Below are 27,373 nucleotides of genomic sequence, written 5' to 3' on the forward strand. Positions count from 1 at the left end.
CATCCCACGAGACAAGCCGGTCTGATTCGGGTTGTGACATAAGCTAAGGGTCCGGGTTGGGGCACCCGCACGGCCCTCACTCAGCACAGGTGCTGGAGGCCTCGAGGACCTTCCGGCAATAAGCCTGCCTGACATTTAGCCAGGGGGAATCCACCCTTCCCGCCAATCCGCTGGGCCCCGAATTGGCAAAGTATCGAATCCTGTTGGGTGTGAGCCAAGTTCTTCAAGCGACACCGTTAGGGCGCTCTCAGGTCGAGAACTCATTGCGCTGCTTCGACGCATCCGCGGTCCGGCGGTGGTGAAGGCTCTGGAGTTTTTCTTGCCAAGCACCCCCGAGAGGGCCGCCAGGGGCAGGAGACGCGCCCCGCTGGGTCTGAAGCCGCGGCATTCGGGCTGGGTGTCGTGGAGTGTCCGCTAACCCTAACCGCCAGCGAGGCAACGGGGACCGCAGACGCGCAGCATAACCACCTACGCCCGCTTCCCGCCGTCCTACCCCTCTCCTAGGCCCCGCCTCTTCCGCCCGTCCCGTTCCCCCTCCCCGTTGGGCCCACCCCTTCCGCCGGCCTCGGCTCCCGAGGCCCCGCCTCTTCCGCCAGTCCACGCTCTTTCCTGCCCCACACGTGAACCCGAGGCGGTTGTCGGCTGTCTGTGTGCCTCTTTTTGCCAGGTCCCCGCGGATTTGTGATTTCCGTCGCGCCCCGGCCCTCTCGGCCATGGGGGTCCCCAAGAGGAAGGCCCGGGACGGGCGGGCTTCCTCCGCGGGCGCAGCCAAGCGGGCCCGCAAGGAAGAGCTCACGGGCGTGTGGTTCAAGGCTCAGCTGAGGGACCCGCAGGGCACCGGGCCAGGTGAGTGAGGGGCGGCGGGCCAAGGCAGGGATCGCGTGCTTGCGAGGTGGCCTCCCGGCCTGGATCTAGGCGGGGCTTTCTGTGTGCCAGCACAACCTCTCTTTTTTGCAGCTTTTGGGTCATCTACGGTCAGTGCCAAGCCTCCAGTTTTGCAGAAAAGTGGGGCCTTGGTGACTAGCGTCCAGGGCCCCGGGCCTTCCGGGGCAGCTGCAGGACTGCGTGCTGCACTTCCTTGCCCTGAGCTGTCAGCGACAGCAGGAGGGCCCCAACATCCTTGGTTGCGACAGTGTCGTGGGATTCCACATTTCCCTTGTGCGGGCAGCATCCCTCAGCAAGCTCTAAAATCTCCTTATTGCAGGTGTCAGGCAAGTAAATGTAGCGTCGCAGTCATTCATTCACACAACAGATGTTTATTGAGTCAGCTCAGGGCAGTTCAGTGAGACAGTCTGCTACTCCTTGGGCTGTCAGCACCATTTTCAATAACATGTAACAAGCTACCAGAAGCCACCACAACTACTTGTCAGTTGACCAAGATGGGACCAGTGACTGACATGAAGCAGATTCTGTAATTGAATTTCGTTTTTTATAAAGTGTGACCCCCCCCCCTTCACAATAACTTGCAGTCCTTTGGAAAGTAACACAATTTGGGAAAAACACAGTTGAACATGTTGCCATGTGGAAACATTGTGCTAAAATAAAACAGTGAAAGTGTTTCTCCCAGGTTACAGGAATAAATTAATGGCCAGAATATCTTCAGTTTCCAATTTTTCTACAGATTTTGTTTTTAAACTTTTGATACCTGCACCTGCTAGTCAGTATTAGGAAGATGATACCTACCTTAGCACAGAATTTATACATTTCAGTATTCATTCAATGGGTACTAGGGGCTATTATTTGCTAGGGTACAGATAAAATGGTGAATAAAAATCTGACACTGGCCTTTCCATTGTGGGGCTTATAGACAGTTAAGTGGGGAAGGCAGATATCAATCAGTAAAGTCACATGCATACAGTTTCAAACAAAAGTCCTCCAAAGGAGTGGTACATGGTGTCTGAGGGTGCCTAATGGGCCTTGGTTCTAACCTGAGAGATCAAAGAAGGCTCCCCTGAGGAAGTGGCTTTTCACAAAGGTGGGACAGGGACAAGACTCTTTCTGGCAGAAGAGAGACTGTGTTTAATTATTGAAAGATGTAGTATCCATATTTCATGGTCTTGCACAGATAGCACCACGACATTCAGGTGCTACATCATTTGAATGGGTGTCAGAAGGAAACCTGGGTTGACAGGCGATGGATGTAGGTGAAGTAGTTGAAAGATGGGGCAAAGTCAGTGGTTGAAAGTGTGACTCCGTTGTGTGAGGTTGTGTTGGATTTGTGTTTAATGTGGTCTCTATCTTGGATTCTCTCCCTTTTGGTATGTTCTTATAACTTCCTGTGATAGGATCACTGGAAGATCAGGGAAATGGAATTGATGGACGTTTAGGGGATTTTGTTTTCAAGGCATAGGGGAAAGTTTCTGATTATGCTGCCTTCATGTAGTAGAGGAACGAGAGCTGCAGGGTTAGACTGGTAGAGACCCTGAGGCTGCTCAGGAGTGGATCAATGTCAGCTGCAGGGAGGTTCCCAGATCAAGAAGATTCTGCTCCAAGCCAGTGCCTTTGATAGTTTTTGCCCATGACTTCTCTGGTGACAGAGAAAAGGCCGTATTATAAATATGAGTATACCAGAGGTTAAACTCTTGATCTCCCTATCTGCACATTGCTTCTGAGTTTCCCACTGGAGTGTGTGATAATTCCAGTCGCCTGGATGTTCCTGCCAGAAACCTCCCTCTGCTTCAGTCCATCCCCTGGCCTTGGCGGTTCTCCTTCTGAGTATTTCTGGAGTCTCTCTGCTCCCCTCTTATCTTTGTTGTCATTCTGGTCCAGGCATCAGTCCTAGCAGGAGCTACCTAGAGTTGGTCTCTTTTCTACTCTTGCTTCCCTACAGCCCGTGCTACATGCAGCAGGCAGATGATCTTTTAAAATGTCAAATCCGATCATGTCACTGCTATCATGACACTGTTCCGTGGTGTCCTGCTGCCCTTAGGATGAAATCCAAAGTCATCACCATCTCTTCATCCTGCCTACTTTCTTCCTTTCAGGCTGCCCTCTCCACTTACTCCCTTACCCTCCCCAATCCACTGTCTCACCTCCCCACCTGCCCGCCCCTGCCACTCTCACCATTCTCATGTTCGGCATTATTCCCTCAAAGAATACCTTCCTAGCCTTCTAACTAAATCATGTTCCCAGTTTTAGCTTCTCATTGCACCCATAACTTTGGCTATATGGCATTTGCTACAGTTTGTAATATGTGTCGATTTAAGTGATTGTGGTAGGTGTTTAATAAATATTTCTGAAATGTACATTGGCCTCTACCATTAGAGTGTAAGCGCCATGTGGGTAGGGGCCATTTTCAGTTTGTTCACCAGCATGTCGCAGGCACGGCTGGTGTCTGGTGCACGCGGTAGGTGCTCAGTAAATGGCAAATGGAAGGATGAACACACAGAGAGATGGGAAATGCCATAGACCAGCAGTTCCCACCCTCTAACGCCTTGGACTGCCGGGAGTTATGTGCTAGAGTTTAGCAAATGATTCCTTTAAAAAAGAGTAAGAATTAGCACTCTTCTTCCTGCATTAATAGGCTTTGCTGTCACTTGCATTCTGTGTGTTTTTGAGGGAGACAGTAGGTATTGTGAGTGGCTCTGGGGTGCCTGTGAGGCTTGCACCCCTGTGATCCACGGCCGCCTCTGCCAGAACCTCCATGGCCCTTACTCATAATTACCACTAGACTATGCTGCAGACGGGCAGCGATGGAGTCTGGCCCCAGTGCCCAGAGCAGTGCCTGCCCACCCAGCAAAGGCACTCGGTAGCTATTGAAGGAATGAGGGTGGTCACTGCAGAAAATGTTGCAGCATAAAACTGGATCTGAAAACACATGAGGCTGGCAGAGGCTGAATGTGACCAGATGTCCAAGGCTGCTGCTGCAGACCACTGGGAGCTTTTTATTTTTTGAGGGTTTACCTGGCCCTAAGTGTGATGCTAGATGCTTTACATGTAAATTAGCCCTTTTACACTTGATACAAACCCTGTCATCTAGGTCCTATTCTCACTTTACCAGAGGTACCCAAAGCTAAGAGTTCAGTGGCTTACTTAATACCACGCAGCTAGTAAATGGCCAAGCTGGGATGCATGCTCCAGTTTACTTTCTTACCTGGTATGTTCTTAGTGCAAGGTCCAGGTCATGAGTCCCAGGGTGGATGTTGCTTAGTAGCACTGTGTGCACAGCGGGGTGCTGATCGGAGACACACATAGTTGCTGTCTGGAAAGAAAGATGTGTCGTTTGTCTGCTTTGCCCAGCTGGTGGCCTCGCCTGCAGTACCCAGTACCAAGTCCTATTCTGGGCCTCATGCTTCAAGGGGACATAGAGATTGATCTGAACACAAAAGGATCTCAAAACTGTAACCTCTGGAGAGAGGCTGAAGGAAGCATTTGTCTTTCAGAGCTGCCAACTGACTCTGGGATGGTAGCTAGTGTGGGAAAGAAGGAACCCATTACTTGTGCCCCCAGAGGAGGCAGAGGAAGAGTCCCTTGGGGATACTGGGGTGCTTTCAAAAGCAGAGCACCCTACCTTGGTGTTTATATGAAGACTGTGTACTGAATTGCGTAAAAGCTGTTGGTATTTTGCATTTTACTCATTGATAATGACTAAGAGTGTTTTAAATGGAAATATTTGGTCCCTTGCTTTTTTTTCTAATAAGATTAGGTCCTCCCCCTCCCTTAGAAAAGATGAAGGCCCTAATACGATGCGCCACCTTTAGCCTGTGTTTTGAGAAGTGTGAACCGAAGAGAGGCAAAGTGTTGAAACAGAGAGAGGCAGTTTTCTAGAGCTCAGATTCTAAAGGGAGAGCTCCGTGGGCAGCGGGCACACAGGAGGCTCCCCATTGGTGGGGGGGGAGACTGTGGGGGTTCATGTATTAGCTGGGGGGGTATATTCATGGGATAAAATGTGATGGAATCTTCAAGCTGTTGGCAGGGCAGATTTTTGAGGAGGGAACTTCTGGGGTGGCCTGTGAGGATATGAACCTGTAGGGTCTACCCCTTTGGATTTTTGAAGAGCACGACTGTCAGCTGAAGTTCCTGGTGTGCTGACTGTGGGCCTAGTGCTGCATGGACATTCCGTACCCGTCTCACTGACAGCAGCAGGTATCAGTTCTGTGGCGTGTGCAGGAATTGTCCAACTTTAGAAAGGAGAACATGGGCCAGACTGCCTGGGTTTGAGTCCTGGCTCTGCCTTTTACTAGCTGTGTACCTTGGACAAGGGCCTCAGTTTTCCCATCTGTAAAATGGGAAATATTTCATTACCATATTCTCATTTTTATTGTTATATCCAGTCAATGGATGAGGGAATGAAAGCTAAGAGATGCTCTTGGTAATATTTCATTACCATGTTATCATTTTTATTGTTGTATCCATTCAGCGGATGAGGGAGTGAAAGCTAAGGTGGGATCCAGGTGAGTAATTTTGGTTTGTTTTATTCCTGCACTGCCTTCATCATTTGTGAGTGTTTTTATAATGTCCATATGGATTAGTTTGCAAGGGCTACCATAACAAAATGCCATGTACTGGGTTGCCTAAACAACAGGAATTTACTTTCTCTTAGTTCTGGAGGCCACAAGTCCAAGATCAAGGTGCCAGTGTAGTTGGATCCTGGTGAGGGCACTCTTCCTGGCTTGCAGACAAGCTGCCTTGTGCCATGTCTACATACAGAGCAAGAGCTCACTGTTGTCTCTTCCCTTTCTTATAAGGACACCAGTCATATTGGATTAGGGCCTCTTACGACTATATGAATTTTGGGCGAAACAGTTCAGTCTGTAGCATTCATAGTAGCTTCTGTGCTGTGTATTTAGGTTGGGGAGGGTCACAGAACAGAAAGCAGGTTGTGATTATTTCTAAGGAGAGTGACCTTGTTGATGCTTGAACGAAATTCTTATTTCAGCCTTGGAGGCATTTGTCTCTGCTGCCAAGAAGCTACCACGAGAAGACATGTACGATGTTGTGGAAGGTTATATAAAGATTTCTGTTGAGTGTGCTGAAATTTTCCAGCTCCTGAGTGGAGAGAAGCGACCTGAAAGTGAAGTATGTTTTTCCTTACTGGCTTGGGGAAGAGGAGGAAAGTTAATGCTACCCTTGTGTTCAGCTTGATGAAGAGGAATGTGATACAGATTTCTGAGACATTATCGACTTGTTACAGAAAATTTTACTTTGTCCCTGTGTTATAGGAATATATTCATTTTTGCCTCCATGACCTTTGAAAGTGTTTTAGTGGAAACTGGTAACTTCTTATCCATAAAGAAGGATGATAGATTCTTAGTCAAAATACACTTGGTTTCCATACAGTTTGTTTAAACAAAAAAACAGGTAAAAACTTTGTGTTACAGACTCAGAACACATATTAAATTAATTGTTGTCTTTTGGTTCCAAAGAGGTTAAAAATTTGGGGTATATATGAATGAACCTTTTGAAATCTTTGGGTTCTTGGTATGAGGCTGTAGACCTGAGTATCCCAAAAGCAGCGAGGCCCAGTCCTTAAGAGAATTTTCTCCTTTCGTTTCATTTTGTGTAATTGTAAGTAAGCTGTTCTCTGTCTCGCTAGACTGTGGGAGCAAGGCTAAGTCCAGAGCCTGCGTTCCGGCAGGTCAGCCTGCCAAGCTGTCATCTCCTGCCTTTGTCACTTTTGGCTCAGGATCTGGGTAGACTTAATATTGCACGTTGAAGGTTTGAAGCCTGTGAGTAACTATGGCTAAGTGAAGAGGAGCATGTATATAGGAGGGAAAGAAATGAGATGATGTCTAAGCATTTCAATTCTGGCTTTGCAGATGCTGTTAATATTTCAAGTTTTCGAGGCCATATTGTTGAGGACAGCAAGTGATCTTTCACATTTTCATGTTGTGGGAACCAACATTGTAAAAAAGCTGATGAACAACCACATGAAGCTCATCTGCGAGGCCCTGTATGCCTCGGGGTACAGGTGAGTTGTCTGCCTCTGTGTGGCAAAGGACTAAGCCTTTGGGTTTGGTCTGCTTGGCTGTCCCCTAGTGAGTGTGATCGCTACCTCTGCTTGCAGATAAGCGCTGAGCTGTTTCCGGGGCTGTCGTGACTATGTCTCTGTTTCTTCCTCTGTGGACCAGCCCCTGCTATCCCTGACTCCGCTCCTACCTGTTGTCCCTCTCTCTCTGTCCTGGGAACACCCCAGACATGCCTTTTCATTGCTGGTTCCTTCTGCCTTGGTGGCAGAGAGACAGCCCAGATAGTCTTGGCTGTCTTTCTGTCCTCAGGCCTTTGCAGAAGTATCACCCAGCAGGGCTTCCTTTGGCCATCCTGTGTCCAGTAGCATTCCCATTGTCCTTTTCTGTCCCTTGAGCCAGCTTTATTTTTCTCAGTAGAGACAAATAACTATTTGTACAACTGTACTGTTCACACGATATTCTATAAATGTCTGCTGTCTCCCTCCACTAGAATGCAAGGTGCATGCAGGCAGGGGCCTTGCCTGTGTTATAAAATGCCGCTTTCCCAGCACCTAGAACAGGGCCTTGTATGTAGCAGATGCTCAGAAAACCACAGATTCTGGGTAACTGCAGAACAGCAAGGCAGCCAAGAGCTCTCTTGGAGACGCCTATGTGAAGAAGTCTTACTCTGTGTCCCACAGACACAGGGACTGAGGTGTGGTCTCAGTCACATGATGGGTTACTCTAGAGAAATCTCCATCTTTGGCTCTTGATCCTACTCAGTATTAATTTTCAGGTTTTTTTTTTTTTTGTTTGTTTTTGTTTTTGTTATAATCTTTTTTAACATGTCATCTTCCTTTTTCTGGTTTGGGGGTAGCAAATTATACAACCACACGTTCAGTTGGCTTCCTGTAAAGTGGCTCTGTGCTTCTGCTGTCCTTGACTGTCTGATCTCCTCATTGTCCCTGTCCCTGTGCAGGTTAGCACGAGCCTGCCTGAACCTGATGGCCGCCATGGTGACTCAGGGTCCCGAAGCTGCCAGGGATGTCTGCAGCCATTTTGATTTGAATAAAAAGACCTTGTATGCCCTGGTGACCAAGAGGGATTCAAAGGTGAGGAAGCCTGTGTGTCTCATGCCTCCCATGTGTCTCTTTGCCCTTGGTTCCCACAGAGACGAAGTTAGAGGTGTCTGTGGAGAGGGGTATGTTGTAGCAGCCATGGCGTCTGCTGCGAGGAGGGCAGGTCTCAATCCTGCCTGGCGATGGGGCCAGCCGCCCGGCAGAGCTTGAACAATGGGAACATCTGAGGAAGTTGCTGGTGTGTGTGTGTGGAGCGGGGGTCAGTGGCATGGTGCCTTCCTGGCTGTGAGGGTGACTTAGCTTGTGAGCGTCTTTTCTGCTGAGTAAGCAAAGTAACCTCCATGTGCCTCCTGGCCATGAAGCTTATAGTGGGTCCCAGCCCTCTGTTCTCTTTCTGTCCACTTTGGAAAAAGCCCTTGGAACTCTAAGCCAGTGACGTCCTCAAAGAGGACTTTTATGGCTCATTGTTTAATAAGCAACTTGTGCCTCCCAATTATAATCTTGTAATGGGAAGGGGCTGGATTGTGCCAAAGAGAATGGGAATGTTGATGGGTGGTTTTCAAGAGAGATGTGAAAGAAAGGTTCTGTGATGGTTCTGGAAGTTTCACTTGGGTTTGGAAAGGTTCTTGGGGAGAAAGCACAGTTTGAGGACTCATCAGCTTGCGAGAGGGCATGCTCCCATCGCGGCGCCAGGTGCAAGTTGTCAAAGGCCTCTTCCCGCTTGCCAGATCAGCTTCCCTGCTAGCGCTTGGCACTATCAACAGTCCCGGCCAGCATCTCACCCCCTCTCGTGCCCATAAAGAACAGGTGGGCAGTTACCAGCCCACATTAGAATGATTCACTTCTCTGGGACCATATGCTGCCTTGTTCTCTCAGTATTCCTGGGAATCAAGAATTTCTACATTGCCAGAAAATAGACTGAAGAGTTAATGATAACACCTAGTAACTGTTATGGCTCTGTGAGATTGGCCTGGTGTTGACGGTTTTGCTGGAATTACGAATAAGGTATTCTCCGAAGAAGAAAATTCCAGGTCTTAGTGTCTCTTAGATACTATGTGTTATTAAGATGTCAACAGATTCCATTCAGTGAGTAATGGCTGCTGACATTTAAGTGCATTTCTCATAAAAAGAATGTGTGTGCTATTTGCACACTAGGGCAAATACCATGGCTCTTTGGTCTTACCTGGCAGTAAGCCTGGCGGTAATTGCATCAAATGCCCTCCCCCTTCCCACCCCTGTCTCTCTCGACTTTAGCCCTCCCAGCCTTCTAAGTAAGAAAGGCTTAAGTACCCAGGCCACCCACCAAGCCCAGACCCCATAGGAAAGCCCACCTAAGGCTTCCCTTCCCGAACCCTGTCCCTGCGCACAAGCTCTCTTATCTCCCATATCAGTGCAGGTTATTTGACTTCTCTAGGATCTGCAAGATGGGAGTTATTGTCAAGTTGAAAGTGTTTTTACTTTCTTTTGTATGATCTTTTGTATCAAGTATCTTAAATACTTTATATGTTATAGGAAATGGAGTCTTGACATTAAGTATTTTTTTAATATAGGAGATGTCAGGGACGTTCAAAAATAAAGAGCGCAGCATGAGGCCCCCCACATACTTGCCATCCAGCATCAGCTTCTGTACCCCCACCTTCTCTGTTTGGGGGGGGTCTATTATGGCAAGTCCCAGATGTGAATCATGATTCATCATAAATATTTCAGCAGGTACTATAGCAGAGAAAGACCTTTTGAAGATAAAAAAAAAATCACAGTACCACGATCGCATCTAACACCATTAATAATTTCACAATATCATCTGTTACCTAGTTTGGTCTTAAGTTTTTCCTGACTATCTCAAAAATGTTTTTGCACTTTATGGTTCAGGCCTGACAAAGTCCACATGTTGCATTTGGTTGATTTGTTTCTTAAATCTCTTTGAATCTCTGAGTTTTTCTGCCCCACCACACCCTCTGCTTTTTTTTTTTTTTAATGCCATTTAGTTGTTGAAGATACTGGCAGTGATTTTTTTTTTTAATGAATGCATTTTAGCATTTTGAAGGGAATTATTAAAGCCTCATGAAGAAAGAGGATATATTCATCCAGCCAAAGAAAGCATTGTTAAAATCCTGTGCCAAAGAGCAGTTTTACCAAATATGTTTTGGGCTATTTTAGACAGTGTTTTGTAGAACAAGCCCTGAAGAGTTCAGGATGTTTTCTTCCTGGGATAATAACCCGGTGAGGTCACAGGGAAGGAACGAGGAGCAGGCGTGTGGCCCTCGTGCAGTGGGAGTGGGATGTCTTTGATGGAGTGTGCTGGAGGGGGAGGGCAGAGGCCCGAGCAGCTGAGCAGGAGCCACGGCAGTGGTGAGCCTGGGGCAGGCAGATGCTGTGTCCTGGGCGTCTCACCTAGTTCTTCCACAATGTTAGGAAACTGAAATTTGGGGTTATCTGGGATATACAAGGTGGGAGCCAGAAGGTGATAACTAAATCCCTTTTCATTTAGCAGTTCATTGATAGAAGGACCCATGAGAGGATCTAGTCCAATTCTGCTCTGTACTAGCAGGATAGAAAAATCTAGAATGGCAGAAAAACTGGGACCAGCATTCCAAGGCCCTGACTCCCAGTACTGTTACTTTAGCAGTAATACCTCCGCAAAAAAAAGTGGAACCTTTCTACTAGCAGGCAAAGGATAAAACCTAATTTAATTTTGCTAGGCAAGTTTTAGCATCTTACCAGCATTCATTTGAAACACAAGGCGTATGTAGACCACGATAACAAATGAACTGCCTGAATTAGGTGACGTGTTTATTTGAATGGTGAGGCATCTAGATGGCATGGGATCAGTGGTCACTTTAATCTTCCTGATGACAGGGATAATATCTTAGTCATCTTTGCATCCTCTTTAGCCTGAGATGGGTGTTTTATAAACATTGAGTTGGTCATTGAAGGGATTGGAGTCTTGCTGGCACTCTAAGGAAGTGTATGTAGCTCATTCCCAATACTGGTTATCATCATGCCTGAATTCGTTGTTGTGAAGAGGAACCCAGATAGGTCCCCCAGAATAGAAAGAATAGTTTAAAGCTCTCAATGCATTTGGAATAAACCCACATTGATCTAATAAGGTCTTGCTGAACTGCTATGTAACATGAACACAGATAGACTCAATAAATATGCATGTGCAAGGCCGTGATCCAGTTGTTAGAGAGCATCCTTCCTTTTCTGCAGAAGAAGCATATACCCAACAAAACAAGATGGAATTAATTAGATACTTGCACAGAGACCTACCTGGTGCCAAGTATGGTCCTTGTACCCTGAGAAAAAGTGAAATGAAAAGGTCATAGGAACTCTGCACAGAAGAATTTCTCTAGTCAAATGTAAAGCAGTATGTTTGTACAATTTATTACCCCAACTCTGGTACTTACTTACTTAGTAGCTGTGTGACCTTGAGTGAGTTTTTAAAGCCTCAGTTTTCTCATCTGTAAAATGGGTATGGTGTAAGCATCTCTACCTCAGGTTGTTATGAGGAGTAAGTGAGATAATAGATGTGCAGCATTTTGCATGGTGCTTGGCACATGATAAGTGCTCAGTAAACATCACTACCATCATTGTCATCACTATGACTTCTGGTACCACCTCTACTGCTACTACTAACGGGCTGGAACTATCTGGAAGTTGAAGAATACTCCTTAATCTTTCTAGGCATTCAGAGCAATAATTTGTTGTGATATTAACATATTTCTTGGGAGTGCATTAAGGTACCTTTGGAATAACTGAAGCAGGGTGAAGTTTCTGGTTTAAGCAGTGGAGAATCTAAATACTTGTGCTAGTTCTAGAACAGCTGATGAGAGCCCTGCATGACCACAGCCTTGGGTTCCTTAGATATAAAACAAGAGATAATGAAACACAGCTTTGATGTAACCATACTGGGTGAGGAAACTGATCAGGTGGCCCTAATGGCTTCCCTGGAAGTGTTGGCTGCTGTTGTGGCCTTGGGCCCTCACTGAGTGTACCCGCTGCCCTGGATCACGCTTGATGCACATGGGACGGTGTGGGCTGTAGCCCTGGGAAGGCCTCGCAGGGTTTGTAACATCTATGCTTTGATTTCTAGTATGAGCTAATAACTTATTCATAGTATCTAATAAAAACCAGACATGACCACATTGGTGTCTTATCAAAAACAGCACCAGTCTTTCCTTTATCTCTGGATTTTCAAAATTGCTGTAGATTATTTTCTTCAGCAAGCAAGAGGCGATGGATATAGGCAGGCTTAGAATCTTGTTCTATGCCAAAGTGGTCCATAAACTAAAGAAATTTATATATTATCGTTGGGGAAGGGGACACGACTATTTTTTACCCATACTTTTGTATCCAGAATAGGCCTTGCAAGAGAAGGTTAAGTAGAGAAGATTGAGGGGGAAGAGCAAAGAAAAACTCTTTGCTTTCTGTCAAGAGTGAGCATTGGTTTCAGACTTGCATCCCCTGATGACTGGGGACCAGACTGGGGGCTGGTGACATTGGCACAGAAGTGCATGCGTGCCCACTGCGTTCCTGTTTCCTTTGGCTCTGCGTGGAATGTGCATGTGACATGTGGTCTCCTCCGTCCTCCAGGGAGTGCACGATGTTCGGCTGGCCTACATTCAGTTTGCCCTCTCCTTTTTAATTGCTGGTGATGACAGCACTATAGTGCAAGTGTTAGAAGTGAAAGGTAGGTATTTCCCCTTTGTTTCTTAGGAAAACTCGTTTGCGATTGTTTTAAAAAACCTGCTGCAAACCGTTTTTTCCAGGTTAGAAAAGTTTGCAGCTATTGCAGCTGCTATGTACACTGGTGTAATTGGGGTGTGTGTGTGTGTGTGTGTGTGTGTGTGTGTGGAGAAGCTGTTGTCAGTGCTGTTGTGATAGCGCTGTCAGAGTGAACAGCAGTGTTCCTGTTATGCCATCTATAGTACTGCTGTAATAAAGCATAAATGCACACCTCAGAGTGGCAAGCTCGGGCAAACAAAGGCGGCTTCATGGCTCTAGAACATGCATGGATTCATAGCCCTGGCTACCTGGCTTTCCTTAGGGATTGCATTTTAAATAACGTTTAATTACTTTGGCGGGTCTGCCTTGTGTTGCCAGAACATCAGTCAGAGGCCTTCAGGAAATTCCAGCCTGACCACCTTCTGTGGCTGTCCCCCCAGAGTGAGGCGTGGCATCATTTAATCTGTTAGGGCTGCTTAGGTTTTATCAAGAGATTCAGTGAGACAGTAAATGGTGGCACCTAGCTTAGCACATGGCAGTTGCTCAGTAAGATTACCCGGAATCGCGTAGTCTGGAGATGAGGAGTGGTCCCATGTCCTGGCCAGAACTCCGGGAATTGTTGGAGGAGGAGTAGCAGGTTGCTGTAGTCTAGAGTGGTTGGGTCTCCAGCCTTTCTCCCACCTCCCCCTGGGTGGGAGACCTGAGCTTCCTCTAGAATGTGACTGCTGGGGCCATTTAAGGGAGGTGCTGGCTTGGCCGGGGGTGTGGGGCGCTCCATCACTGCTGTGGTAGGGCAACGTGGGAGCAGAGATGCATTCTCTTCACATGATGCAGCAGACAAATTTTGTTTTTCCTGCTTGTTACCGGGAACTAGATTCAGGATGTCTTGCTGCTGCCAGGGCTAGCAGTTTCTTTAAAATTCCCCTGGGTCATCTCAGCCATCTAGCCTTTTATTTTAAAAGACAATGGGTACCAACCATTTACACTGTTGAAGAGGGCAGGAATGTACTGCAGTATGTTTCTGCTAGGAAGTGTGGCTGTATACATCAAAACTTTTAGCTTATGCATGGGTTTGGATTTCTGAGAGGCCCATACCCCCTGGGTCTCTCATAGTGCCCCATGCCAGAGCAAACTGGCCCCGAACCATTGCCTGGCCTCTGTCCATAGGCTGCTGGCACTGAAGTGGGTCACACAGTGAGGAAAGATAAGGAAAAAAAACCTTTTAAGATGCTTGATCTAGCAATTGCATGTCTATTCATTTATCTTAAGGAAATAATTAAGGATGTGAGTAGAGGTTTTGTTAGGGAATATTTTTTCCATGGTAGCTGAAAATTGGATGGCTCCTTACTATCCACCAGGAAGGGACTGGCTGAGCAAACTAGTCACAAGGTGGAATACAACTGTTAAGGATGACGTAGACGTGTACTTAATGACAGTAGCAGTTTTTTAGTGATATGTGACCAGGTGTAAAATCAGTTGCTAAAAGTTCAATGGGACAGTATGGATACATAAGAAGGTTAACAGTTAACTCAGTGTTAACCTCTGGCTATTGGGGTTGTTACTGATTTTTAGTTTTATCCTTTTGTTTTGTCTGGCATTTTCTGAATTTTCTTGTTTAAAAATAAGGAATTGGCTTTTGTAGAAATTATGTGTGCCCATGAGCACATATATGGAGCAAGTAAAATTATAATTGCTTTGATGCTTCTGCTCACTGTCACCAGTGCATTAGTGATGACCCAGTGTTGAGCTCTGGTGGCTGTTTCCCTGGGGATCAAAAAGTATGAAGAGAAAGCAGAACATAAACAAACAAACAAAATCACCCAAAATTCTACCGCCAACCAGTAAAATGATGACCATCACTTTAAACATACCTCTGAGCAAGTCTAAGCAAGAAATTTTATTAGTTTATTATACTGTACATTCTCTTACAAACAGTATTATGTTAATTTTGCTTAATGTGAAAAAAGGAAAGTAAAACGGAACTAAGAACTACTGAACCACTTTAAATGTCCTGCCATTGGTTCACCTTTAGGTACTCTTGGTTCCTTATATCACAGAAGGTGGTTGTTCCTACTGTGAATTTGTTTATTTAAAAAGACAAAACTTAAAAAAAAAGTTGAATGGAGTTGTTTGTTGCACAATTTACATAGTAATGTTCTCTCCTCTGTTTTTATTTTCAAATACTTTTGAGTTTAATGCTTTGAAACTTTTACTTTCAGAATTTATTCCTTGCATTTTTAGCTCAGGCATAAAAGAAGATAGGATTTCTACTATCAATATTTTGTTATCCACACTGAAAACAAAGGTATGTGCTTGGTGATCATTGTTTCTGTTGTCTACTTTCTCCTTATGAATGAAGAAATGCTCTCTAGTGCTTTGCCTGCCTCTAGAGCTGCAACATCTTATGTAGGTTGTCATAGATGTTGGGAGGAGAACTGTTTCTTAATCCAAAACTTGTTCTTGGTGATGAGCAAATCCTGGACTAGAAGGTTAAAGAGTAACTGGAACAGCCCCTGATGTTCAGGCAAGGCTGCTATGCTATTGAATTGCAGAAAAGCTGTTGATCAACATTTCACAGTGACCCAGTGTAATAATTGTGAGCTGTAAATTACAAATAATATTTAATTTACACATCTAGCAGAATATTATTTTGTGTCATGTTCCATAGTCTGCCTTTTACAAGCATCTTACAGAAATTTAAAGACTTGCTAAAAGGATCACTTAATACAGAAGCACGTGAAATGATCAGTTAGAATGACCCTTTCAATCTGAAAAGTTGTCAAAAGCTCAGATGAAAATGGCTAATAAACATGAAAAGGCTTTACTTTCATAGTATTTAAAACAGTGATTTTTAACTGGGGGTGATTTTACTCTCCATGGGACATTTGGCAGTGTCTGAAGACGTTTTTGATTGGTTGACACAGCTGGGGGGGGGGCTGCAGCTGGCATCTAGTGGGGAGAGGCCAAGGATGCTGCTCAACATCCTGCAATGCACGGGACAGTCCCCACCACAGTTGTCAATAGAGCTGAGGTCGAGAAACCTTAAAGTAATGCAAATGGTGACATACAGGTTTTTTCATCTACCAACACAACATTGACTTTTGAAAACAATAATACTCACTGCTAGCAAAGTAGCTTTGAATCAGATACTCTCCTGGAGGAAGTGTTACAGTCCCCTTGGAAGATAGTTCATGGACCCTGACATACGGTTGTTCTGAACTGGGGCAGGGAGGGTTTCATGGGAACCACCTGGGGAATGTATTTGAAATATACACACTTGGGCCTCATCCTCAGAGATTGAGGAGGGGAGGATAGTTTTGGGTGGAGCTGAGTACTTTTGTGCCACAATTCCATTTATGAGAATCCGTGCCAAGCCCATAGTCAGAGCTACAGTGAAGACTTTGTATAAGGATGCTAATCATGGCAGTATGGAGAATAGGCAGAGTTTGGAAACAACCTAATTGTAAACACCAGGGGACTGGTTAAATAAGTTATGGTCCACTCGTAGGATAGAATGGTATTTGGCCCTCCAAAATGATGTTCTAAAGGAATTTTTATTAATGTGGGAAAAGCTCATGCTCTGTAAGTAAAAGCAGGCACAAGATCACATATAAATATAATCTCAGGCCAAAAAAAGACTGTCGATACATATACATGAATATTGTGTGTGTGTATGTGGGGGCTGAAAGGAAATACACCAAGATAGTAACTGGGTATCCTAGGATGGTTGGGAATTTTTGTGAATTTTTTCTGTTTGTTTATCCTGTTTTTTTGGACCAAATTTTCTACCATTAGCATGCATTATTTTTATAATGATAAGAAAGCAAACACTGTTTTAAAAATATTTGAATTCCTTGAACTTCATTTGTTTTATTATCGTGTTCAGGTGGTTCACAATCAAAATATCACAAAAACCCAGAAGGTGCGTTTCTTTACCGGGCAGTTATTGAACCACATAGCATCTCTCTACAACTGGAATGGGACTGCTGATGTCAACCCAGAAAACGTCAAGGTACGGTCACTTTTGGGGCTCAGTTGACCTCATCATTGGTATATGATCCTCAGAGAAAACTGTTGTTCCCTTTGGAGGAACAACATCTTAATTTTCCCTGCAGTGCTTGCCTGATAGATCTATAGGATTCATCCAGGCTCTCTCTTCCTTCCCTTGCTTTACTTCTCCTTTTCCCTCCTTCCATTCTTTCATTTCCAGCTTTTGGAGTTTTAAAGCTTCTTTCTTTTACTTCACAATCCTGTGTGTCTACATCCTCACTGCCACGTATAATTTATTTTGTAATAGTTAACTCAAGTGCTAAATTAAAACAGTTGCTCTCAAATTGACTGAGCGCCAGTATGCATTTTAATTTTCCTCAGGGTGTTTCTGCACATGAACTTGGCCAGAGTAGAGAAGGCTCAGACTTCCTGTTAACTTTATAATAATTTACCTCTCAAGAGCCTACTATTTTACTTCCTTTTATCTTGGAGACTTGCCCGTGTCCTCTTGTTTTGAACATGTTTTTGTATGCTCTATTACCAGGAAGCCTCAGGGGCTTCATAAAAACACTCCCAAGTGTGGAATTTTATTCAAAAGTATAAGAGAAATTAAGTCATTTTTAAGCTTTTGAAAATACAGGTTTAAACTTGCCCCTTAAGAGTATTCTTTTATCTGGATCAATGTATCTGTTTTGTGGGGGAGAGTTGTTTATTTTTTGGAAAGATACCAAGTACTTAATTTAAAATGTTTTCTAAGGTGTCATTAGGCAGGTGATACTGTCCTGTTTTCACTCTGTAGCTATTACTGAGGTTTATGAGCTTGAGATTTTCATCGACTTTTTTGAAAACCCTCATAGGTTTCTGCTGAAGATGCAGGGAAAAGCATGGTGAGGGAGCTCGTTCATAACTTCCTGATGGATCTTTGCTGTTCGCTCAAGCATGGAATTAATTTCTATGATGCATCTTTTGGTACCTTCGGCAGGTAAAGTATAACACTCCTGTGAACCCCAGGGTGTGTGTTCCTCAGAAATCATCACATGCATGACCGTCTAGTGGAAATTGGTTAAATAATGAAATTGTAGTGGGTGAGAAGTAGAATTGTGAACACTATCTAACCCATTTTAGGGATGAGCAATTGAAGACTCAGAGATCTTCTAATCATTGCATGCCTTCAGGGCAGGGGTCTCAGGCTAGCCATTTATTTAGATATATAGATAATGGGATATTTCACCCAGGGAGGTGTGCATGTGTTTACCTAAGGACAGTGGGATCAACTGGATCTAAGAAAGAGTCTGTTACTTGGCCTTAGAGAGCGCTGGCCCTGACGTGGGCCTTGTGGCAGTCCTGAGGTAGGTGCCTTGTTATCCTGATTTTGCAGAGGAGGAAAATGGTCACAGAGAAGTCAAGACTTACCCTGATAAGTGGCGTAGCTTGCATTGAACCCGGGGAATCCAGCTCCAGAGCTAGTACTCATAACTAAACAGTCCTCCTCAGTGACTGGCTGCTAATGAGTTAGGATTTCAAAATCATGTTTTTACATTTTGTTTCATACTTCACAATTATGATAACATTTCATTAGTTAGGAAACGAAGTCCAAATCTAATGGTATTGATTATATTCTTTGCAACTTTGTCTTTGTGGTCGTATAACAGTAATACAGTTGTGTTAGTCTGCTTTATAAAGGAATACCTGAGACTGGGCAGTTTATAAAGAAAAGAGGTTTATTTGGCTCATGGTTCTGCAGATGCACAAGGAGCATGGCATCATCTGCTTCTGGTGAGGGTTTCAGGGAGCTTCCAATCAAGGTGGAAAGCGAAGGGAACCAGACATGGTGCATGGTGAGAGAGGGAGCAAGAGAGGGGGGAATATGCCAGCCTCTTTAAGCAAGCAGCTCTCCCGGGAACTAATAGAGCCAGAACTCACTCATTACTGGGGGCAGGGCCGGGGTGGGGGGCGGGGGGCACCAAGCCATTCCTGAGGGATCTGCCCCCATGACCCAAACCTCCTGCTGGGCTCCACCTCAAACGCTGAGGATCAAAAAATTTTTTTTTATAAATATAGACTTTTTTTCTTTTTATTTCAATAGATTAAGGGGGTACAAGTGAGTTTTTGATACATGGATGAATTATATAGTGGTAAAGTCAGGGGTTTCAGTGTACTGGTCACCCCAATAGTATACATTGTACCCAATAAGTAATTTTTGACCCTTCACCCTTCTCCCACCTCCCTCCTTCCAAGTTGCCAAAGCCATTATGTCCCTCCTGTATGACATGTATACCTATCATTCGGCTCCCACTTATACGTGTGTACATGTGATATTTGATTTTCCACTTGGGGATCAAATTTCAACATGAGATTTGGAGGGTCCAAACATCCAAACCATATCACAAGTCCCATGTAACTTTTTTTTAATCAAAATGAGCTACTATTCATCAACCTGTTTTTTCCTCATTTGACAGTTAAAATATTGGGCATATTTTTTGGTCATTGTGAATGACTTATCTTTTACCCCTTGATTGTGTAGCATTTTATTATAAGGATTTAGACAATTTGACTTACTTCTAGTTTCAAACAGTCAGGAAATGACTTCAGAATGGGATAACAGGGTAGGAATTTTTCTGGCTGCTTATGACTTTGGACTTGTTTTGATTCTGAGGTTATTATAATTTAACTGGCCACATCATTTTTTTTTTCCCTTTTTTCTCTGATCAGTAAGAATGAGCTAATTTTCTTGCTAAAATTTAACAGCAGACTTTTATAGTCTAATGCAATACAATACCATGCTTAAAACACTTACATTTTCCCCTGTTTTTAAAGCATTTCTTCTCTGCATAACTAGACCCATGAAATAGATGATCATTTAATGAGCATATTGCATCAGCTTGGGGGTGTGGGTCTGTTTGCAGTAAGCTGTGGTTTATGTGAATTTTGAAGCCGTGGACAAGAGACAACGGTTTGTGCTTAGGGGAGAAGAAGGAGTTTTGTTGGTGGGCGGTAATGGAAAGCTTTAAGAAAATTGAAATGCTTGGTTCCCTTTAGTCATGTGGCTCACTCCTTAATTTCATTCAGGTCCCTGTGCAAATGTCATCACTTCAGGGAGGCCCTCCTAGGTAGCCCCTCCACTGTCACTGTCCTTTTGCTTCGCTTAGGCTTCTGTCTCTTTATTTGCTGACTTATTTATTGGCTTGTTCATTATCTGATTGGTGGGAAGTGGGGAGAACAGAGACTGATCTGTTTAGATACCCAGTCCCTAGGACGGTGCCTGGCACAAAGTAGGTGTTCATTGAAAACAAGGTATTATAGTGTAGAGCAAGGGTTGGCAAACTGTTTCTCTGAAGGGCCGGATAGTATTTTAGGCCAGGTGGGATATGTAGCTCTGTTGTGACTGCTGAGTTGTGCCATTGTAGCACAGAGGCAGCCATAGACATAAACGATGGGTGCCACTGTGTTCCAGTAAAACTTTATTGACAAAGATCGGTGCTAGGCCCTCGTTAGCCGACCCCTGGTGTGGAGGTTAAGAGAGCAGATCTGGAGTCAGACAGCGGCGCTTCACTCCTGACTTAGCTCTGAGACCCAGAGCCAGTTATGCATCCTCTCTGCCTCCATTACCTCGTTGGTAAAATGGGAGTAAAATCCGCGCCTGCCTCAGAGAGGTGGCGTGTGGTAACTGCCCAGAGCAGTGTCTGGCATGAATCTCACACTATGCAAATACCAGGGCTTTCCGTTTCATGACGTTGTTGTTGATTAAAATAATGTGTGTGTGTAGTATCTTTGTAGATTTAATGTTCTGTTCATTTGACAGTACAGACTATAGTTTGTTCATGAAATTCATACAAGAAGGGATATTTTTCTGATCAAAATTATGCTCTAATTCAGTTTTTAAAAATTTTTTATTACACTTAAAACTACCATACAGTCTTGCAGTTTCACTTAATTTATAAGCAGATACAAGACACTGAGAACCCTAGAAACCATCAGCATGGTGTACACATGAGGCAGATTCTGAAGTTTCTCTGGATGTTATAACTTCCTAGGTCAAGCAGACAGGAAAAAGCTTCGTGGCAGGTACAGCCTGGCATCCCAGCGTGGTGGTTCCCTTTACAGAAGGTTTACTGTCTGCAGGTTTTCCTGCTTCCTAATTTTATCATCTTCTCATATTTTTGAAGACTGCATACCCCTTTTGGGACAAGTTTTGAATATTTTCCTACAGTAGATTTTTTTCCCCATCCAGCTTCTTTTCACCTGCTAAGTGAAGGTGCAGGAATTTGAAACGAGCTAGAAACGGAGAAGGCAGGCAGAAGACCTGTGCAAAGACCTTGCACTGTCTTGTGAAATTTTAGAAATAATTCGATGGCACTCCGGACCATGTGACAATTCATGAGCACTTCATTTTTTCAAGAGGAAAATGCCTTATCTGTATTTTTTATACTCACATGCACCTACATATTTACATAATGCTTTTTCATATGTGATTGGAGGAAAGAGGTCAGTAAAATCTCAAAATGGAATTTGGGGTGTGGATTTCTTCCTGCTGACCTTGCTCTTTATTTACAGTAGCCTCGACTTCGAGGCAGACTGGCAGGTGGCTGGGGTGGTAGAGAGAATGGTTTTTTCCCTCTTCTTTAGAAATCAAATTGCACCCAAGGGAGGGAAGAAGGGAAGAAGAGATGGGAGCAGGATAATTAGACTTTTTCAGCCACTCATTAGAGCACCGAAAGGAAAGCCCTTTGGTGGAGAGCTGGAGTCCCACAGGCTGTGAAAAGTCCCACTTTATGCCATGGAGGAGGTTCATCCACCGTCATGTCACAGCTTTGGACGTTATGTCACAGTTTTGTGGACGTTCCCTGCTGACCTCTCCCCCTCGTCTCTTTCTCTAACAGGGGAGGAAACCTGACCCTCTTGCACTTCTTGTTGGGTTTGAAAACTGCCGCCGACGATGAGCTGGTGGCCGAGCTGGTGGTGAACATCCTTAAAGTGTGCCCAGACTTATTGAACAAGTATTTTAAGGAAGTAACGTTTTCTTTTCTCCCACGAGAGAAGTCCACTTGGTTAAATAATATCAAACTTCTAAACAAGGTAAAATCATGATACTTAGAACTTCGTTAGCTATGTGGGGGGCAGAGCTTAAGGAGTTGGGGGCCTGGCAGGCATTCTGATCTGATAAGCTGTGCAACTGAAGACCTTTCAGGGGTAAAAGGGGGATATTTTAGACAATGTAAACTTGGTGTCCTTATCTTCTCTAGCATTTTGCTTTTCACGGAGCTGAATTTTGAGGTTTATTCCTTTGAATCTGTTGAGCCAATTTATCTTGTTGACTGAGATTTTGCTTAGAGCAAAATCTTAGTGAGTCTCAGCACAGGCTGGAATTAGTAAAATGTCTGAATTGTCAGGTAGATTTTAAAGATTGTTTGAAGTACTTAGAACAACTTGAAATACACTGTGAAATGTTGGTCTGTCTGTTAAAGTGGAGATGCGTTAACTCCCCTTTGATTGTAGAGGTCAGCATCCCCCCATCTACTCACAGAGGTATTACTGTCAGTTCTCTGGCAGTGATGCCTGGCTGGGTCAGCTTTCTCTCTCTGATTTATGGCCTGCCTAGTGCTAAAATACCTGGGATTGTTTTCTTGGGCGTCAACCTGGGCCTGGCCATGGAGGAAATTTACCCATTGCCATGTTACGACTGTGTTTACTTGTTACCCTTAAACAAACTTTTATTCCTGTGTTCTCTGAATTCTGCTTTGAGTGCCTATGTGTGCAGTCCCATGTGTATGTTGGGACGAGAGGGTCTGCATTTGCCCCTGTTTGTGCAGACAGCCCTGTGGCCAGTACCCCCATGGGCAGCTGCTTCTGGTGCTTCTCTCCCGGTGCAGGGGAGGGGCAAGCGTGTCCTTTGCCGGCCCAGGTTTGAACTGTTGCTTGGTTGCTTACTAGCTGTATGGCCCTCGGGAAATTACTTATCTTCATTGAGGTCCAGTTTTGTCATCTGTAAACACGTCTGATTTTTAATGTAAAGTCTTCCTATCCAAGAGAGTTGTCAGGAAGCTTTAAAAAAGTGGCATGATTTGTCAGGTGCCTGTCACTTGCAGCAGTAGCTGATAAATGATGCCATTGGCAGTTCTAGCAGTGGTTTATTTGCCGTCAGAGGTTTTACGAGATTACCCAGACCCCAGGCCAAACTCTGCTTTGAAGGTCACTTCTTTGCTAATGGCCAGTCTTGTGACCTAACTTATGTTTAACAAGTGGATTTGGGGGCTAATCTTCCGAGCCCTGTCCCTTGTGGTGTGTCTTGGATCTTTATCACTGTAATTATTTGATTGGAATGGCTTCACTGTTGGGTGCCTAAAATTAGCCTCAGGTTTGAAACTTACTTCCAGCACCAACTAAATCTCTTTTCTCCTTTTCCTAGATCTATGAGGCCCAGCCGGAGATTTCCCGGGCGTTTCAGACCAGAGAGTTTATCCCCTTGCCTCGGCTCCTGGCAATGGTGATGGTGACCACTGTGCCCCTGGTGTGCAATAAGATCATGTTCACCCAAGCATTAAATGTAAGGCCACGTGGTTGCCTGGCTTCTAGAACTTTCTCCTGCTAAACTCACTGGCTATACTGTGTGATTGTTCTGTGAATGCCAGCCTGGACATATTTGGTGGTATATTGTTAGTGAGCCTCTGAGGCTTCTGGGACAGAGCTTTAGTTTGAAACAGCCCATGAGTGGCAGGTCCACTCGGCTGGGGCAAGGACCTTGGAGCATCTTTCCAGGGGGCGACTGACTTCATCATGTCCTCGGCTCTGTTCCATCACACAGCGGGGACCCCTGGGTCCCTCCAGGCCTCTCTAGTCCTCTCTGAGGGTAGGAGAATGTCAGAATCAGAGGAAGGAGAGTTCATTTATTAAAATCTTATTAACTAGGTTGGGTGTGGTAGCTCACGCCTATAATCCTAGCACTCTGGGAGGCCGAGAGGGGTGGATCGTTTGAGCTCAGGAGTTTGAAACCAGCCTGAGCAAGAGCAAGACCCCGTCTCTACTAAAAATAGAAAGAAATTATATGGACAACTAAAAATATATATAGAAAAAATTGGCGGGCATGGTGATGCATGCCTGTAGTCCCAGCTACTTGGGAGGCTGAGGCAAGAGTATCGCTTGAGCCCAGGAGTTTGAGGTTGCTGTGAGCTAGGCTGATGCCATGACACTCTAGCCTGGGCAACAGAGTGAGACTTTGTCTCAAAAACAAACAAACAAACAAACAAAAAAATCTTATTAGCTGACAGTTTGGGGTGGGTAATTAAAAAAAAAATCTCATTAGCTTAGAATTTCTGAACAGAGTAGGACTAAAATTTACCTAGCAAATCCTTTCGTTTGTGGTTTAAATGAATGGTGTTAAGATGTCTAGGCAACATTTACTTTGAAGAGCAGCTGTTTTTAGGCATTTTAGAGGACGTATTCATGGAAACAAATTGATACTTAAATTTCATATCATTATTTATTATAAAGGTCCCCGAGTCCCTTCAGAAGCCACATTGTGAGGCAAATGTTTCTTTCCCCACAGCATCATGGGCTTAGGTGAGTGGCTGTGAGTTGCTGGGTCCTGGGCCCTTCCAGCCCTTCCTAAGCCCAAGCAGGTGTTAGGTCAGGTGTTCAGAGGGGCGTCTCCATCCTTCCAGGCAGGCTGGGTTGTTGCATGACATCAGTGGGAACAGGGTCGGCTGTAATGGGTCACACAGGTATGAGTTGGCCCCAGTGGTGATGGGCACAGTCACTGTAGAGTGGTGTAGACTCTTGAGACTATGCAGTGGGATGAACCATTTTTTGATAACCCATCCAGGATTTGTACTGAGTGTGGGCGGCAGGGTGAGGAGTAGAGAGAAGGAGGTCTGTGTGGGACTAGGCAGAAAGGTCTTGAGTTCTGTTTGCCAAATCATCATAAGCAAAATTAGGACTCAGTTAGCTTGCCCAGCTGTTTTAATTAATGGGGGAGACAATATTTCCTAGGGAGCTTACAGGAGAATCGAGTTGAATATGTCAGAGGTGCCTCCTTTATGGGCTGCATTTGTGCTCCCCTCCAAGTGCTCCTGGCAAGCCGAGGTATAAAGACCATCCCCTCTCCTCTCATTGTTGTTCCAGAATGGAGGGGTTGTGCCTCTAAAAGGATGTTTCATCCCCTGGGCGGAGTGGTTGCAAGGAGTGAGAGAGGACACAGCTTCCCCTCCTCCTGTTGGCGGCTGTGTCCTATGCGGGGCCAGAGCTGCCAAGCCACAGCCTGGCCTCCCTGCACGGTGCCTTTCCAGGAGCCAAGACCGTGTTTTCATGCAACTCAGAGGAGAGGGCATCTAGGGGCTGGGCTTATGAGTTGTTTTTTTTTCTTTTATTCCTTAATGGTATTATCTTTAAAACTTTTAATTGCATGTATTTTAGAATTAGAAAGAAAAGCTTTAGCTTATTTTAGAAACAGAAAACAAGAAGGTCTTTGGAAGCAAGGTCCCAGGCTGGTTGAGCTTTGTGCTCCACACCCTTTGGATGTCATGTGAATACTTGTTTGGGGCCTGCCTTTGGCGTGATTACGGGGGAGCCATTATTGGCTCAGGATAGTTCATGTGTCCTGCTTTAGTGTACGATGTGCACACAGAGTGGAACCACAGCTTAGTGGAATGCTGGGGCACTGGAGTGTTGTGGGTATTAAGCTAAAAGTAAATCAGAAAGCTATTTGTTTCTACTTCAGTATAAATCTGTGGTATCCCCGCCAGGGCTCCCCAGACTTTAACGTATATGGGATCACCTGGGTTTTGAAGATGTAGATTCTGCTTGAGTTGTCTGGGCCAGGACCTGGGATTCTGCGTTTCTACCAAGTACAAAAGATGCCATCACTGTTGCTGGCCCAGGAACACACTGTGACTAGACAGGGCCTGGACTCTTTCCTCTTTTTGGTGATAGCACAGGTTCTTAAGCCTGACTTAGTCCCTGCAGTGAGTGACCCTCCTGGCTGTCATTCTGAATAGAAGTAGAGAACTCTGGATGTCAGAGGTGTGTGGTGTGGGTTGCTTGCTTACTGAGCCTGCAGGTGGTTTTTCATGCTAAGTAACTGGTGCATTGTCTTGCCGTTTCTCCACCTGATGTCGATGCTTTTCGTAATGGGGGAGTGGGCTCAGGTGAGATCTTGCTACTGTTAGCTGAGTGGTTGTCAGAGAAGGTTTACCAAAAAGCAGACAATAAAAACAAAACCACTGCCCGACTCTACCTTTAGTGGCTGGTTTCCCAGCAACTGCTGAGGTCAGACCCAGAGGAAGTCAGGAGGGCAAGGTCCCCAGGTCACCTCTTGTAGAGACCATATCCATCTCCTGTGGCTTCCCTGAGGAGTGACCCAAGAAGGGACAAGAGCCAGCCAAGCCCAGGGCCTGGGAAGTCTGTGTCCACCAGTGTATCCTAGATACATTTGTGGATTTAACTCTTTTTCTTCCCAGCTGGACAGCAAATCAGTGAAGCACACAGCTTTATCCCTTATTTCTGTCATTTTGAAGAGAGCATTAAAAACAATTGACTACTGCCTGAATAAAGACGTGTGGCAAGAATCAGGCGTGTACACAGCTGTGATGATGGAAGAATTTGTGCAGCTGTTCAGAGAAGCCTTGAGCAAGGTAGGCATCGAGTCCAGGTTTGGGCTCTCCTTACAGACCTCACTTGTAAGCACACTAGGTACTAAAGGCCACACTGGGAGCACTGAGGGTAGGAACTGTGGGGTGGGACAGGTGAGTGGGCAGCATTGTGTAGGTGCCAAGGGTCAGCTGAGAAAGACTGCTTGTGATTATAGGCAGTATGACGCACTTAGAGCTAGTCCGAAAGTCCTTGTGCAGCCTAAGAATTTAGATGAGAACATGTGTTCTCCCACAGGAACAAGACACGGGGTTCTGCTTCTGGCAGGGACCTTGGGTCCCATCAGTGTCTATGGTTGTGCCCCTGCCCCCACCTGCTGCTGTGCACACTGGCTGCAGCGTGGCCCCTGTGAGAGGGGTGCAGTGGTGGATTCTGGGAATGAGGAGAGCTGGTCTTCTGCAGGCTGGCCGGCTGCTCTGAGAGCCCCGGTCATGTGGGGCAGGTTCCCCGAGCCTGCCCTGAGGAGCCATTTCTTTGTTCACAGTGTCTTTTGCTCAGACGAATGAGTCTTAAGGGGTTTGTTTTAGTTATCAGCACTTGCTTGTCCACCAAATCCTTATGGTGTGCAGTTCTAGAAATTATACTGCAGAGCAGAGCTTACAAAGGAGAGGGGCCGTTCTCACCCCACCCTCCCACGTGCTTCTTACACACGGTCACACGCACACTCACACACGCTCATGTAGACTTGCACCCTCCCTTTTGCTTCTTGTTAATATGTGCGGTTCATTTGTTTTCCTTCATTGTTGAATATGACTGATTTTTTTGCTTCTTTTTCTCTTTCAGATTTTGCCAGACCTGAACACTATTGTGTGGGTCTGGCAGTCACTTAAAAAGCAGGAGACCAGACAGGATGATGAGAAAGGGAAGAAAAGGGGTGACAAGCCTCCAGCTGCGCATGTGGCTCCCCAGTGTGGTGAGGGCTTGGGGGGCCTCTGCTGTTTGCCTGACACAGAGCTGACACTGGCAGCCTGGGACAGCTCCTATCTGGAGGGTCCTGGAGTAGTTCTCGTTTCAAGGCACCTCTGGCTATGAATGTATCTGTCCTTTTTT

The 27,373-nt window shown here is 45.2% G+C and overlaps 1 protein-coding gene and 1 non-coding gene across 2 annotated transcripts in view; both read left to right on the plus strand.

The window, feature by feature from the left end:
• The first annotated feature begins 680 nt into the window (after nucleotides 1-680).
• The window catches only part of URB1 (URB1 ribosome biogenesis homolog), a 70,619-nt gene continuing 43,926 nt past the window's right edge, over nucleotides 681-27,373 (plus strand). The window contains exons 1-12 of the mRNA XM_069475001.1: nucleotides 681-846; nucleotides 5,879-6,018; nucleotides 6,759-6,910; nucleotides 7,867-7,999; nucleotides 12,560-12,656; nucleotides 14,911-14,996; nucleotides 16,578-16,703; nucleotides 17,539-17,663; nucleotides 21,562-21,757; nucleotides 23,088-23,225; nucleotides 26,134-26,307; nucleotides 27,107-27,236. Coding sequence (XP_069331102.1) covers nucleotides 714-846; nucleotides 5,879-6,018; nucleotides 6,759-6,910; nucleotides 7,867-7,999; nucleotides 12,560-12,656; nucleotides 14,911-14,996; nucleotides 16,578-16,703; nucleotides 17,539-17,663; nucleotides 21,562-21,757; nucleotides 23,088-23,225; nucleotides 26,134-26,307; nucleotides 27,107-27,236 — 1,630 coding nt within the window. The 5' untranslated portion in view covers nucleotides 681-713. The remainder of the gene's footprint in view (nucleotides 847-5,878; nucleotides 6,019-6,758; nucleotides 6,911-7,866; nucleotides 8,000-12,559; nucleotides 12,657-14,910; nucleotides 14,997-16,577; nucleotides 16,704-17,538; nucleotides 17,664-21,561; nucleotides 21,758-23,087; nucleotides 23,226-26,133; nucleotides 26,308-27,106; nucleotides 27,237-27,373) is intronic.
• On the plus strand, nucleotides 13,756-13,888 carry LOC138388989 (small nucleolar RNA SNORA42/SNORA80 family). The gene has a single exon (XR_011234435.1). It is a non-coding gene; the product is annotated as a small nucleolar RNA SNORA42/SNORA80 family (small nucleolar RNA).

This window comes from Eulemur rufifrons, chromosome 7 (genome assembly GCF_041146395.1).
Source record: "Eulemur rufifrons isolate Redbay chromosome 7, OSU_ERuf_1, whole genome shotgun sequence".
Lineage (NCBI taxonomy): Eukaryota > Metazoa > Chordata > Mammalia > Primates > Lemuridae > Eulemur > Eulemur rufifrons.